The following is a 16,006-nucleotide window of genomic DNA, read 5'->3' as shown; positions in this document are numbered from 1 at the left end:
CATCCCACAAGGTCCTATGTCCCTGGGATAGGCTTGGGGACAACCATCACAGACTGGCAGGGAAGGGGACCCGCCGCATCCTGCTGCTCTGCCCTACGCCACCAGCCCGTCCCATCAAGCTCCCCTGCAAGCTAGCTCTGGAGCTGAGCCCGTACCGTAGGGACCAGCACCCCAAGGTAGAGGGTCTGAGAGCCCCAAGTCTCCCAGACACCTACAATACTTGGGAGACTGATGTCCCTCTTCCCTGCTCTCCACTTTGCTTTGCAAGAGCCAACTCCTCACTTTGCTGCAGCTAGTTCCAGCAGCCCGTATGGCCAGACAGACCATTCCAGCGAGAAACATGGGGTTAGCAAGAAGAAAAAGCGGCGAGGATAAGGTTTTTTTCACCAGTTCACTAACTATTATGAAGTTGCTGGGTTGGAGCTCAGATTTGCACAGGGGCGTGAGCGGGTGACTTGAATTCACTGGACCCATAAAGCGTTCCAGGGCACGTTAAGTGCAAATAGCCCATATATGCAAATAGCTGGCAGTTTCTCCTGTGCACCTATGAATAGAAATCTGGAGACATCTATGAGACTGTGCAGATAAAATGTCCTTTTCCTAACCGAATGACTATTAACCATCCCTTTTCCTTGAACAAAGACATGCAGTGGGAGATCAAGAAGCCCAAGGCCACCACAGTGACTTTCCCTCCTGAACCGTCGAGGGCTGCACGCACAGAAGTGGTGCCCAGCCAGCGTGCAGGCATCCTCTTTGAAATGCAAACATCCTTTACAGTGCTGAGGTGCAAGCTGTATTACAGAAGAGCTCACACGGGATTTTTCTTTGGTCCCTGGCGCAAAGAAGCATCTCCTCTCGCTCACCTCTCATTGAGGCATGGTACAGCATACGCAGTTCCCACTGAAGCTCATTTAGCTGGCAATCCGTTTTCACAGCCATTTCTGTAATTATTTTCAGGGTATGCCCAGCCCATTTGCTGCCACCAGCACTACCTGGGAGGCTGGTTCCTCTGCTGAGCCTGCCCCAGCATCATCAGAAACCTCCTACTCCTGGGATGCCAACACCCCGGTTCCCTCAGCGGGGCAGGGATGCTCAGGCTGCCTGCCGGCACGAGAGGGCTCTCATCAGGGACACTGAACCCAGTGCCCTTGCCTGGCACATCCTCCTCATCTCACATGCCAACTCTTTCTGCTCTCAGCTGGCAAAACCACTCCTTGTCCCCAAAAGTCCCCGTGGAAGAAGAAAATGCACCCTGGGTTGTGCAAAGCACAGAGCAAGCTGTGGCTCGGGGTGGGAAGCCAAGCAGGATTGCGTGGCCGCACACCACCAGGGACCAGCGTGGGGTATCGCCAGGGCTGCCCCCACCCCGCTGCCACACAGCCCCATCCCCGTAAGCAGCAAGAGGGGCAGAAAGCAAATCCTGCCCATGGTAGAGCCCGGCCTTGGGGCAACGGGACTCCGTGGTGGTCTTTGGCGAGGCGTTCGCATCCCTGGCAGTGCCTGCGCTCTCGGCATCGCCCACAAACAGCCCCATCACCCCGCTCCCTTACAAACCCCTGCTGCTGCCCAGCTCTGTCCGCATTATCCCATCATATCCGTGACACTTCCAATCCATTCTCAGGGCAACGATGGTGCCCCGGGGAGCCGCGCGGTTTTGTCTCTGAAGCATAATTTATGAGTTTGGGATGGGCTTCTCCCAGCAAACGCAGGCTGCGGAGGTAACCTCCCTGCCCAGACAAAGGGCAAGAGCCTTGTGAAAGCATCCCAACACATGTACAACCTCACCACAAAGAAACAAAGCACCCAGCTCTCAAGAAAACCAAATACTCCTCTTCTCCCCCCCCCCCCCCCCCCCGCCCCGTGCCTTTTTCTCCTTGTTCTGGTTTGGTTTTTTTTTTTTGTTTGGTTTGGGGGTTTTGTGGTGGGTTTTTTTCCCCCAGGCACTGCCTGTCTTTAGCTGCAGCTACAATAGATGCTCTTGCTGAAGACAGAGAGAGGAGGGATGGTGGATCTTATCTTTAAATCATGAGCCTTTTTGCTGAGGACAAGCCACCTCTTCAGCGAGGGAGCAAGCTGGAACTCGCTCGGCCACGCAGACTTCTTCAGGTGGGCCAGATCCTGTTCATCCAAATGCCTCTCCAGCTGGGCTCTGTGCTAATTACCCTAAAACTCAACAATTTGTAAATCGCGAAAACGTGGAGGGGGTTTTGTCGCTCTTTGGCTCACTTTGTCCCACCCGTTTTTGCAAAGTTGGGACCACGACCCACGGCGGGGGAGAGGGGCACACAGAGGGGTGCGTGGGCAGCCGGTGCTGCCAGCGCGGCGGCTCGCTGCCCGGTTAGCACGGGAGATCAGTCAGGTTAGGCAGAAGGGGGTTAAATCGTGAAGGTCTCCAGAAGCCAGCGTTGACTCACCACTGTACATGTCAGTGTGATTTCGTAAAGACGTTTCGTTATGGGGTTTCTCTGCAATAAACAAAAGACGGTGAGCATATCGAGTGCCACAAAGCGTGCGGGGGCTGGGGGGGACAGGCGGGGCGGGGAACAGAAAACAAAGTAACTTCCCAAAACACAAGAGCAATGCGGACAAGGCAACAAAAGCGCTCTGAGCACAGCTGCCTTCCAGGACAAACAACACAGCAATAAAGGAGGAATAAAGGAAGAGAGGACTGTTTTCCTCCTACAAGATGGGAAGACAATTAAACGTATGACAATTGTATCACAAACATTTCCTTAAAGTGTTTTTCTTTTTGGTATAAAGGCATTTATAGCTTTGGAGAAAAAAAAAATCGGTTCAAATTGGAGAAGAAAATGGATTTTTCTCTCAGTTTAACTATGAAAGAAACATATTCCAGCTACTTTTTCCCAGCATAAAGCATGGGCTGGACACAGCTAAGCAGCAGCATAATGATGCAGAAAGGCATGGTGAAGATGAACAAATAATAATAAAAAAAATCATAACAATAATTAGGCTCCGAAAGCATAATCTGCTGTAAAATCCCTTTTAATTACAAGGTAATTAAAGTAGATTGCATTACATGCAAAATAGCACCTCTTCAATAGCATGCTGCTCTTGTTTATCGACAAGCACCACCAGCCATCACCTATATTTGAAGGAGGAAGCTAATTGCCACCCGTACTCTGCAAGGAGCCAGGGGATGCACCCTCCTGGCCCGCGGCTACCGGAGGATCTGCCCTCCCCAGCTCACACCGTTACCTGAAACACCTATTCGGGGTCTGAGAACACCCTGGCTTCCACCAGCACGCGGCACAGCCACGTTACAGCATCATCTGCCCAACAGGAGAGGTGAGAGGCTCTGCTGGCTACCAGGGAGTTGTTGCCCTGAGCCTTCAGTCATCAGCCACACCCCGTGTCTCTGTGCAAGGGGGTTGAGATGCCCAAGAGCTACTACCTGAACCTGGATACCCCAGAGAAACTCTCTGCAGGGAGAGGCAGGGGCGCATCGCTGCCTCAAGCCTTTGCATTTGTCTCTCCTCACATCCAAGGCAATCCCACGCCAAGAGTTTTCAGCAGCTGATGAATTTTTTAAGGGCAGTCAATGCTCATGGCTTAAGGCTGAGACAACTGAACAGCTTGAGACAAATACAAGCTCATCTCCTCTGAACACTGTAGGTATAAAGAATTTTTTTATATCATAACAGATGAGAAATTAGAGCCTCGGTTCTTTAAATCAGTAGGGCTTCTGGGGGGCTCATGGGGTGGCGTTTGCATCTGGTAATACAGCAGGTGTTTTCGAAGGAAGACTTAAAGAGAAGGTCCAGTAAAATTGGAAGCCAATTCTATATAGCCTGGGAGCAAAATGCTGTGGTGGATCTGAGTGTAGCAGGAGGGGGAGCTTGTCTCTGTCTGCACAGAAATCTTCCAGGATTTCTTCCACATTTTTTTCCCTAGAGCTTGATGTCAGGCTGGAGCCTTTGGAGGCTCAAATGACCACAGATCTTTGTTTGCCAGAATTTCTTCAGCTCACACTAATTTAGGATTTAGTCCTTCCCTAACAGGTGAACTCCTTTTTTGGCATTGTTTGGCCAGCTCTGTGAACAAACAATGTGCAGAATGAATTACCTACACACATTCTTCACCATTAGCAAAGAGCCTCTTTATAATATTTGTATTGCTGATTCTCCACTCACACTTTGCACAGAGGAAAAGCTGTTACAATAAAAGTGCAAAACACTCCAGTCCCTGTCTGCTTCTCACATCGCTTTCAGGTCGCTTTCATAGTGTTACTTCTAATTTAAGCTGCTGTGAGATCAAATTAAGCTCCTAACGCTGGGATTCAGGAGCACATCGTGCCTGCTTTGCACCAGAGCCGGCTCCCCAAAACACAGCCCTCCACCCGCCAGCACACACTACCCCTTCCCCGCAGTTGGACCTTACTGGGAACGGGAGATGGCTCCTGTCTGATGACTGGGGCCCATTGATGCTGTTTCTGTGTTGACTGCTGACTGTGCAGGTGCTCTGCACACACATCCCCCAAAAAAAGACCCCGTGCTGTGCAGGACCTGCATCAACTCAAGAGCCTTGTGTCCTGCAGCATCTTCTCAGCTCCCCTCTGCCAGCAGCCCTGCCAGCCAGCTGGCATGAAATGCATCAGCATCAGGAACTCACCTTCCTTCAAGCAGTCTCGTTTCTGGAGAAGAGACTGCTGGAGGCTGGACCTGCCCGTGGAAAGGCTCATCACGTGCCTGGAGAGAGCCAGACACGTGCTCCTCCTATCCCCCAAGACGATGCTCTGCATGGTGAAGCTGAGATCCTGGCCATCCTGAGCGTGTCCCACATGTACACGCTCAGACCCCAAAGGCTCAAAGCCCTCGTGTCAGCATGTCCCAGAGCAAAGGAGTCAACAGCAGCTCCTGGTCGGTAGGTAAATCCTGAGCTGTGCCAGGCTGACACGCACTCAGCCCCCCTGTGCAGCACCAGCACAGAAACCTGAGCCTGGAGCAAACCAAGGCTACCTCCAGCTTTTCAAACTAGGGAAAGATCATTTGATATTATACATTTCCCTAAAGATGAGGGGAATGCCCCATCTGTGCTGTGTTTCCCACAGATAAACAGCTTCACAGTTTATCCCAGACACACGGACTTGGCCATACCTGCACCAAGCTACCTCTGCAACCCTCAGCCCATGAAGCTGCAAAGCTCCAAGATGCTGGAGGGAAACCAGCAGCCCTCCCTGCCAGGATAGCCATCCAAGGACCATCATCCCTTATCCAAACTGGTTCTGGTACTATCCTAAACAAAATAAAGGGAGCCACTCTTCTCCGTGGTAGGTCTCAGTGCTGCCAAGGACAGAAACAAGGCATCTGGAAGGAAAACCCTGCCTGGAGAGGCTAGGGGAGACCCATCCTGAGCGATCACCATGACACTTACTGGTTTTCACCTTGAGGGTGTAGGGGTTTTTCTGCTGAATGGTGTGGGTGAAGTGGAAGCGCGCGTTGCAGCTGTAGTCGGTCTGGGCATCCTGCAGCATGACATTGGAGAAGTACAGGTCACCATTCTGGCCCTGGGAGACGCGCTTGTCCTGGTGGATGGGCTCCATGGCTGCAGGGGAGAACAGGCATTCCCAGCAAGTCAGACACTCCCGTGGTGGCTGCATGAAGGAGAAAAGCCAACCCCGGCCCCAAGCCACGTGTGGCTGCCTCCAAGCTCTGAACTAGAAGTAGCGACCCTAAACACGCTGCAGGGGATGGAAATAGTGCCGGCAGGGGCCAAGGTGGGAAGGGGGGTCCCCTGACTCACCGCTGCTCATCCAGAAGATGACGGGAGAAGGCAGCCCAGGCGGCGGGTTGCACTGCAGGCTGAGCGGAGCCCCTTCATCCACCTCTATCACATCCACCTTCTCCTTGGGCCACAGGGGAGACTCTGCCATAAGAAGCAAAGGCACCGCGTGAGGCAGGGAGGGCAGTAAATTTGCAGATCTCTTCCCACTGGACCTGGCCTGGTTTCAATGGAGCAGCCTCAATGCAAACTGCATTTCTACATGTGCAAGACGCCCTTAAATCTACACCAAGAATTTCCCTGTTAGCTGCAGCCATAACCCCCATGCCTTCATCTCAGTCCTGTGGCTGGATACATCCCGACACAGGTAACAGGTGAAGCAGGTGGAGATGTCTGAGCACTGGATAGTCTCCACGCCTCTTCTACAAGATCCCATATGGTGCAAACAGTCCCTGCTCCCTCAGGGGCTGCTGGCTGCTTGCTCCGTGCTGCTGCTGTTACTCACTGGAAACCTGGAGGTGGATTTTGCTGGAGAGAGCAGTGCCATAGTCGTTCCGAGCAAAGCACTGGTACTCGCCCTCGTAGTCCTCCGGCCGTCCTCCGCTGTGGAAGTCAATGACTAGCGTCCCCGACCGCCGCCGCATGGAAACCTTGGGGTCCTTCGCCACGTTGAAGAACTTCCCGTTCCGCGTCCAGGAAAAACTGCAAGCACGGGGGAGAGGTTGGGTTTGTAACCATGGGCCATCTTTACCCGACGAGCTCCTTACCTGTGCTGTGCAAGCCACCGGCTGGGTTAGCTGACGGTGGAAGTGGCACAGCTCAACTGGAGGGAAGCTCCTCCAGAGCCAGCTTTAACGAACAGCAGCTTCAGCATGACAAGGGCTGCAGAGGCACTTACGTGGGGACGGGGTTCCCTTTGGCTTCACATTCAATGTAGATGTTATCCCTCGGGTCAACGATGTAGTCCTTCACGGACTGTTTGGTGATCGTGGGGGGCTGAGGCACTGCAAAGCAAACCAGGAGTCGTGAGGAGGGTTGTGCAGAGAGGGTGAATCCCCTCCCTGCCGTCCTGCAGCAGATCCTGGTGGGATTTCAGCTTCTTCCCCAGGCTGGATGCGCAACTCGTGCTTTAAAGCCCTTCAACACCTGAGGAAATTACCATGAGCTTTTGGGGGGCTGTGCTGCTCATCACCTCTCAGACCAGCAGCTGGGTAGCAGGAAAGCCCCTGTTTCCACTTGAGCTCGTTAAGAAATTTTACAGTCACATCTTCCTGCTACCACAGGTTGTTTGAATTGGACCAAAAAGCATTTTGGCAGTGCACTGCAAAGAGAGGGGCTGCAGCTGGGACCAGAAGCCAGAGAGCAGGGGGCTTACAGGTGCTCCCTGTGCAAGAAAGAGGCTCAAAACCTCCCAGATTTACCCCAAAGGAGCGTAGCACTTGTGTTTAGAAGGGCAGAGCTTGTGAAAAGGGGCACAGGAGCCCAGCAGCCAGCGTAGGACCCGGCTCTAGTCCTGAACTTGGAATTGAAGGGCTCGGTCCCACGGCTGTCCTGGGACAAAACTGCTCAGGTCTGAGGCTGTTTGCTCTCCCCCCACGAGCCAGCGATGCTGCGAACGTGTCGGTATGTGGAGCTGAGCTTGGCACGTGTGCTTGTGCCAGGCAGAGGAGCCTGCTCTCCTCCGAGGTGCGGCGTTGGCAGTAGCAGCCCCCCCCAGAAACATTTGTATCGCAAAGACAGGCTGGTGCCCACTCTGGGGAGACGGCAGAGCCCAAGCGCTCCTCCCAAGCTGCTCCAGCACCTCCTGCACCTCTCCCAGCCATGCCTGGCTGCACAGAAGCAGCTTGTCCCCAGCCTGGCCAGCCCGGCCACAGGAGCAAGCGATGTCCCCATGCACACCCTGTGCCAAGTGACAGCCACCACCGGCCCCTGCTGGGTACAGACCCCTCCAGCCTTGTTTCAGCCATGCAGGAGATGGACACGTATGCACAAAGAGCGAGGGGAACACTTACATTCACTCTGAATGTTTGCTGTTATTCCCAAAGTGCAAGCATAATGAAAAAGAAGAAAACAGGTTAATTGAAGAACAAACCTATATACATCACGTACACAATCAGAAACGTGTATGGCTATTGCGGGGCTTGCAGATACCACACGCAAATCATTGTATGATTCAAGCATGTTCTAATCAACCTCCTTATTGTCCACGTGGGAGAAGCTGCTGCTGAACGGTCCTGTTAGCTGTCAGCTGCCTGTGCATCAGGGGTTTGGGGGCCAAAAGAGGACACAGGCATACTCACACCACTTGCCCACGGGCACTGGTGGTCCTGCAGTCCAGGACTCATAGGGGTTAGCAGTGTTCCCCCCTTCCCCACGGCCAGGCTTACCCTGAGCCGCTCCCAGATTCATCCCCCTGGGTCAGAGGCTAATACGTGCCTGATAAAAAGCCAGCTAAGGGTTTAGGTGATGCTCAGACTCAGAGAAGGTGCCTGTAACATAGCAAGAGATACATATCCTGCCCCCAGGACAGGGGTAGGCAGGGTTTTATCCAAAGAAGAAAACTTGTTAGGGTTGGGGCAGGGCCCACACACCGGCACTGGGTGAAGGCGCTGATTTCCATGGAGCAGGGAGGACTTTCACAACTAGTGGCATGTTGGGGATAGAGCTCGTGCACTCAGAGCCTGTGATTTACACATTTATCAGCCCCTGCACAAAGCTGGAGCAGCTGGGGCTCTTTACACACCACCTGGTCAAAGCTGCAAAAGGATGCTCTTAGTTACGATCCCAGTTTTCCATCAGTGCTGGAAGGGACGATGCTCTCCTGCGGCTCGGTGCTGTGCAACGGGGAGCAGGGAGAGGCTAGAGAAGCAGTGAGCTGCTGCAGGCTGCCTGGAGCATTTCTCCACCAGCTGTCAGCATTTCTCTTACTTTTCTAAGGTCACATTACACTTAAGTAGCAAAATTGCTCTTTTCCTGATGCAAAGCACAAGCAATGCAGTAGGCGGCTGTTTGCAGACCCATTCAGTTTTCCCCAGCTGTACTGGCCCCTACATCCATGCCGGCTGCCTGCATTTCTGGAATATTATAGATGTTAACAGAGTCAGGCCTGAAGGAATCACTGAGCTGTGTGCATCAGATAAAATTCCCATTGCTGGGAACAAGAGTGCCTTGTTGTGTTACAGTGCTGACTCCAGGGGAACAGATAATTTCATCCACTATCATCTGGAATGCAGCAGAGTCTGGGACCCCTGCCCTATGTTTTTCAAGTAACACAAATATTTGTTCCCCTCCACAAATCAGAGCTTTCCCACCCTTTCTCTTCAGTCATTTCCAAATTTCAGCCAAAAGCCACTGCCTCCAATTTTTCCTTCCCATTTTGCTGCCCTGTCAGGGATCAGCTGAGGTCCTGCAGCTATGGCCAGCATTCCCAGGACTCCACAGAGCAACAGCCCACAGGGCTGGAAATTTCTCTTATCAAGAGCAACCCTGGCACTTCAGCAGGGTTTTTAGACCCCAGCAGGGAGCTGTGCTTTTTCCACTAACACACTGCTCGCTGGAGGATTTCTGTGCGTTGCACTGTCGGCAGAGATTCCCTGCAGCGACAGGCTGATTGTTATTAACAGCCACTACAGGAGGAAGCTGGGACACAAAGAAATTATGAAACTGGTTTCCAGAACAGTGGCTGAGCAGCTCTCAGTACGACCCCCCCCCATCTCAAGTGCATTCAAAAAGTCATGCATTTCCCACGTGCTAGCCTGAAGATGCCCATTCAGCAGAAACATCAGCCCATGTCCCCCTTCCTCCTCGCTTCATCTCCCTCAGCTCTTGCGTGCTTCTGAATAAAACATAACTCCTATTTCATAATTAACCAAAAACTCCTGACGGAGAGAGAAAATTCCCCTTGCTTGGCAGGACCTGCCTGGGTCTCCGCTGCCCTTGAGGACCTAGGTGTTCGCTCACGGCAGCATCTGCCAGGTAAGGCTAGCCACGAGCTCACATCCTCCACAAAAAGAGCATCCCAAAGCCTGCCTCTGCTCTGTAGGAACCCATCAGGTTCCTACAGGAACATCCCAGGAAGTCCTGGGATGCTTCACTTAAATCAACAGGCTGAAGACTGGCCACAGCTCAGCTGAGATGCTCTGTTCCATTTTGATGGGGGTTTCTAGTCCTCTGCTCAACTTTGAGATAGACTGACGAAATCAGAGAGCGATTTAGGTGACTTTCTGGAGAGCATGTGGTTTAAAAAGAAAAACAGACCCAAACAGACAAAGAAAACCTTAGGCTAGACCAGGAAAACCACCTGGGCTGCGCACATCTTCGCTCCTCAACCATTTCAGCAGGAGATTCTAGAGGGATAACCCACGACTTACAATCCAGAGGGACCTCAATGGTGCTGACGAGGTGATGAAGGCAGAGAGCGAATGCTATTCCTGCGCAGGTGAGGTGGTGTCTTTGCATGACCATTTTGGATGTCTGGGCAGCGTTAGGACCTCAGTCACGTCCCCCGAGGCGAGCAGACCAGCGGCACGTGCCGACAGATCCTCAGCTGCAAAACAAACACAAACCCAGCAGTCACCGAGCCCTTTACAACCCTGTTTCTGTCATCTTCCTTTTTGGCAACTGTGGAGAGAGACTGTTCCCGATCTAAAAATATTTGTGCGGAGGGACGGGGGTGTGAGTAGTGCCACAAATAGTTTCCAGGCTTTGGTGACCCAGGTACCAGCCTGTGGTCACAGTCCTCCCAACCCCTGGGTTGTTCTGCTGGCAGAAAATCAGCCTTGTGGGATGATTTGTGCTGAGACCCTGGAGAGACCTATTGGATGGAAGGAAAAGGACCATGCTCTCCCCTGGGACTGATGGAAAGTTACTGAAAGTAACTGAATACAAAAGCAGCGAACAGTCTCCATAGGATAAAATAAAAAGGATTATTTGCTGTTAATAAAACAGCAATTCCATTTTATGCACAAAAAATACCTAACAAACAACAACAACAGTTGCATTTTAAGCACAAGAAATACCTAACAAACATCCGCTCCCTCCCGCAGGGCACCGGGATGAGCTCTGCCTCCGTGTGCAGCCTGGCAATAGCAGGGAGCCAGCTCTGGAGACCCTCTCGTGTGCCAAAAAGCCTGTCACTGAGCGGGCACAGCTCTAGAAGGAGTTGGGACACGGTGGGATCTTTCCCAACTGGTCTCTAAATGAGCCTGTTTCCAACTGGGCTCCAGCTGTTTCCCTCCCCAGCCAGTCCCTGGTGCCAGATGTGCAGCATGCTGCTGGGCTCCCAAAGGCACCCATCCAAACCACCTGGGGACCATCAGCTTATCGCTGGCATTTTCCATACACGCGACCTTTGATTTTGCTGTTAATAAACCCACAGACTAAACGCAGATAAAAAAAAAAAAAAAGAGCAAAAAGGAGGATAAATGATCTCGTCTGGTCTATAAAAGCCCCCTTGGAAAGGCTGCTGTGGTGCAGAGGTGGCATCACGGCTGAGTTACAACTCTCTAATAGAGTTATAAAAAGGGCATCAGCCGTGCCGACAGCTCTCTTGGCTAAGAACAAAAATAACGCCAGGGCAGCAAACAGTGGAAAATCCCCAGCCTCGCTCCGTGCCGCTCCTCCCCAGCCCTCGCGCAGGCTTTCGCCCAGGTGGGATGTCGCCAGGCAGGAGGGCAGCACGGAGAGGCCATTTGGCAAGCCAGGACAGCCCCTTTTCATGAAATATAAATCACCGGCTGCAGCTTTGGATGCTGCTACCCCTTTGGCTGTTCCTGAGCCTGGGACGAAGCAAGTGTGGGAGGGAGGGGAGGGGGATGCAGCACGACAGACAAAACCCGGCGAGTGCGGGGCTGCCGGGGGGCTCCGGGAACTGCAGGGAATGCTGCTGGAGCCGGCGAGGAGCAGATGTCGTGGAAAATAGAGAGCCCTGACACATGGCCCGGGAAGCTCTCCTGAACCCCAGACAAGCTCAAAGCCAGCGCAAAAGAACCTTTAAGGATACTTTTCCCTGTTACCCTTGTGGGGAACAAGATGTGCTTAATGGTTTCTCCATCCAGGTCCGATTCCTTGCTCTGGGGCTGAACCCTGAAGGAACTCACTGTCCCAGCGTGTCCCAGTTACACCAGATGACAGATTGTAGGTTGTGAAGGGGCTTGGAGGGGAGCGTTGCTTTGATCTTTTTTTTTGCTCATTCTAAGGACTTTTCCAATCCAGCTGTTGCAATAAAAATAGTTGAAGGACAGAATAATTATAGGACTGGGCCAGTAATTAAAATCATGTCCAGGACTTCTGCAGTCCTGTGATCAGGTCATGCTGAACAAAGCTTTTCAAATTACTTCTTTAGCTTTCTGTCTGAGCGAAGACATCATTTTGATCTGTAGCCTTCATTTTTTAAAGCGGTTCATTTCTCCAGTTACAGCTTAAAATGAGTAATGGATCAGCTGGTTTTATGCCTTTCTGTTCCCGAGCACAAGTCTGAGTTAGAAACTGAATCAGCCAGTACTGCAACCTGAGGTGTAGCGAGGCGAAGATTTCTGGTTGTCCTTACTGTGCTCGCCTACTGACGCTTCACATCACTGACACAAAATGCATTAAACCCCTTTTCATTCACAGATGTAGTATGGGAGGGAAGGTGCAAGACAGCAGGCGTTTAAATAGTGCACATCCCTACATGCTGCTTGGAGCCTGAAAAGCAAAGAATATGTTGTTTTCTTTAGCCTGGGTACCAGTTAGCGTGAAAGAAGTGGCCGTGACACGGGGGAGTAGGTTCCTGGCACAGATGCTTGGGAGATATTTGTACAGACATGCATTTTGCATTAAATACAAAAAGGGCTGAGCCCAAACACTGTACAGTACACACAGAGTCATCTACACATCTAATTGATGCAAAAGAATATATCCTACCCGTCATCATGTGCACTGAGACTGGGAAAGTGAGGGCCGTGCCTATCAGGAAAAGATAAATTTGCAGGTAATTTTTGAGTTGCAAAAGGGAGCAGCAGAGACACGGCAGCTCTGGACTGAAACCGCAGGCAGAGCTACATGGGAATGACCCAGCGCTTCCAGTGCCGGAGGACAGCTGGTACGGGATGGACGACCACTTGTCCACGCGGAGCAGCACCGACCAAGAGCAAATAATAAAACCCACGACAGAGCACACACAAAATGCATCCCCGCCTTTAGAAGAGCGAGCGCCGGGCTCCTCCAGAGCGCCTTTGTCTCAGGGCAGATGTGGGTGCGACTCGCCCAGCCTCAGGAACAATCTGCTGCCGTGCCTGCGCGTGTAGGTGGGTCGTGGGGACGGGCAGTGCCGCGAGCCCCCAGCCATGCAGAACACAGCCCACATTGTCAGGGCTGCTCCGAGCCTGGGGACAGGGACATCTCCCCAGCACAGAGGGCTGGAGCTGCAGCAGGGGCAAGAAAGTGCTTATCTGGGGACGCTAACAGCCGTGAAGCTGGCTGATGTCTTCATCTGCTTCCAAGTCTGACTCAACCTGAAATAGCCTACGCAAAGGGGCAGCTGAGACTGCTTCTTCCCAGGCTGAGCATTTCTTAATCATTGCTCCCGACCCCATTGTGCAAGACAGAAAAGATCTGACTCCTGCCCAAAGAGGGGAACGAGCTCACAGCTGCGGGTGCCTGATGGGATGGCCAGAGCCATGGAGGCAGCCGGGCTGGGACTGGGGATGTTCAAGAAGCCTCTGAGCTGGCTGGGCTCAAAACTGACCTTAAACCTGGGCCCATAATGTTAAGTAAAAACACACCACCGAGCAAAATCTCATACAAATAGTTGCAAGACCGTGATGCCGTCAAATAGGAATTTAACTACTTAAATGCCTTTCTCATCCAGTGTTAGCGCTTGGCAGGCTCAACAAAAGCCACGTCCCTGCTCTGCTTTTCCTCCAGCTACCAGGAAGACAGCAATGAGACAGACACAGATGCCTTTTCCCCTAAATACTTACCCAGAGTTCAGAAATGTTTTTCAGACTTGGTGCTTTCCAATTCCCCCATGACCTACTGCACCATCAGTTCTCACAGACTCTTACTCTGGGTTGAGAAATACATCCCAGACCTTGGCGCAGACCTCCCTCCAGATGCATCAGATACTTTTGTGAATACATTTTTCTCTGAAAAAAAATCACAAGTAACTCCAGGACAGGAACTTTAAAACCAGAAATTGCTCCTCTTGGCAAAATCCAACCAAATATCCACACAGCATGGGGTGCATCTGAAATCAAAAGGTGGATGTGCAACCTTAACTGCTCTGTTCAAAGCCTCCATCCTCTCTCCGAACAGCACTGGAGGGAAAAAATTAAAGGCAAGAAAGGGACGGACACCTGGGGATGACTGAGAAACCCATGATGGGATGGAAATACAGATGCTGGGACTCAATGGCAGCAGTGCCTGCCTCAGCTGAGGGCTGGGCAACCAGGATGGGAACTGGAGAGTTTGGAGAGGATTTGTGCTTTCTACAAATTAGCTATGGTTTTTATTCTTCTGCAGCAGTCAGGCCATATCAGCTTGAAAGAGAAGTTTCCAGAAGGAAACATCTTGCTGTGCATCAGACATCCTACATTACAAAACATATGGGTAGAGGACCGTATCCTGGCATCGTGGGTTTTCTGTTCTATTTTCAAGGCAGAGAGTGATTTTGCAGCATTGTCAAATGCTTTCCAAATAAATCTGGATTTTCAAATGACAGTGCAGCAGGTAAGTAACTGCCCCAAGGGCTGGTGGAGTCAAGGTACAAAGGGTCAAGGGGTCTCGGATGCTCATGTGGCCTGGCAGAGCCCAGCCTGGCCCCAGGAAGCCCCCCCTCCACACACAGCCAGCAAAGGCCAGCCCCCCACGACAGCCTCTCCCAAGGGATGCTGACGATCACAGCACCCACCAGGTGAATGTGCCTGGATTACCTGCACAGCCATGTGGTGAATAGGAAGCCACTGAAACTACACCTGGCCCAGATGCTGTTACAGGGTCATTGCCCTGCTCTGCTGTGAGTTTCACACTCAAGTTGCTCCTTATGTGAAGACACCACTCACATACTAATAATTAAATCAGAAAATCTATCCGAGCATTTTCTAAGCCACTCAAAATCTGCAGTGAAAGGGAGGAGAAAAAATAAAATTCAGCTTTTAAAATTCCTTCAGGTCCTTCTGCATCTCTTCAGAGCCCTGCTCCAGCATCAGGAGTGCTGGGGATGGTATCACTAGAGAAGAATTCCTCTGCAGGCACTGCTTCACAGCTCCCGGGGGATGCCCAGCCAGCACCACGGGCTGCCTACCAGCCTGGCAGAGCTGCAAACCTTTACAGTCCCACAGAAGAAACGTGGAGTCTCTATTTCTCCACGCACATGTCAATCTAACACGTCCATTGCTTCCTCCCTGCTGTGGGATGGGGGAAATCTCTCCTTTCCACAGATGGTGGTGAGCTGCACTAGCGAATGCTCACATCCCAACCCCAGAGCATCCCTGCTTCCCCCCGCCCCGGCAAGCCAGAGCTCCCATCTGCTCAGTGCCAACAAGTTTCCCCGCTGGCTTTGAATGGCACAGCCGGGAGAGGGGGGGGATTTTGCCTATGGCAGGCTCCCCGCGCCAGCAGAAAGCGGCTGGACGAGCTGCTGACATGCTCCGCTCATTAGCGGAACATGAACCACATGCCACGTAATCCGCTTGCTGCTTCCCCAGCCGGGCTCCGGGCTGCCCCTTCGGAGCTCCCCAGCTTCGCAGCGCTGGAGGGCTGATAACACAGGAAAATAGCTCCTCTTGCTGCAGAGATGCAACCGGCAGTGAGAACCCGCTCTGGGCCAAGGCTGCAGAAGCCAGGACCCCAATCCTGCCCAGGCTGATTTGGCCAAAACTCACCTTTTTGTCACAGTTCCCAAAGCCACATCCCTGCAAACCACAAGATGCGGGATGTCCTTCCCCAGCCCTGCTGCCCTTCATCCTGCCCTGGGGAAGCTGGGCAGAGCGCGAGGACTTTCCCCGGGTGCACAGGTAACACTGAGGAAGGGCTGAAATTAATTTCCTTCTCAACAGCTTAATGAAATGAGACCTTCCAGAATAACGGTGGAAACAAATCCCTCCCCTGTAGCCCTGCTCCTGCAAAACGACCACGGGCATGAGCTCTCTGAGGCAGATGAGGGCTGCAGAGCAGGCACAGAAATGGTAAGCAAGGGGAATCTCTGGTTGAAGTTAAGTAAAATTAAATAATTCCGCAGTGAAGGATTGGCTTTAGTCAGCTCATTAGGTCCAGCAGGATGCTTTCA

The 16,006-nt window shown here is 52.2% G+C and overlaps 1 protein-coding gene across 25 annotated transcripts in view; it reads right to left on the bottom strand.

Moving 5' to 3' along the window:
• Positions 1–16,006, bottom strand: part of NFASC (neurofascin) — a 95,940-nt gene that overhangs the window by 46,096 nt on the left and 33,838 nt on the right. For 13 of the 25 annotated variants that reach the window (XR_013924093.1, XR_013924094.1, XR_013924095.1 and 10 more), the window contains exons 1-6: positions 7,752–10,101; positions 6,638–6,743; positions 6,245–6,441; positions 5,761–5,883; positions 5,392–5,562; positions 2,415–2,465 (exon numbers count right to left, since the gene is read on the bottom strand). Coding sequence is in view for 22 of the 25 variants with exons in the window: in XM_080367165.1 (XP_080223291.1) it covers positions 2,415–2,465; positions 5,392–5,562; positions 5,761–5,883; positions 6,245–6,441; positions 6,638–6,743; positions 7,752–7,920 (817 nt within the window). In the remaining 3 variants the exon portion in view is untranslated. The other 12 variants (XM_080367185.1, XM_080367172.1, XM_080367168.1 and 9 more) reach the window with 4 other exon arrangements.

This window comes from Falco punctatus (assembly GCF_963210335.1).
Source record: "Falco punctatus genome assembly, chromosome: 17".
Taxonomy (NCBI): domain Eukaryota; kingdom Metazoa; phylum Chordata; class Aves; order Falconiformes; family Falconidae; genus Falco; species Falco punctatus.
Note: the sequence above shows the minus strand (reverse complement) of the source record. Positions and strands in the feature narration are given on the sequence as shown.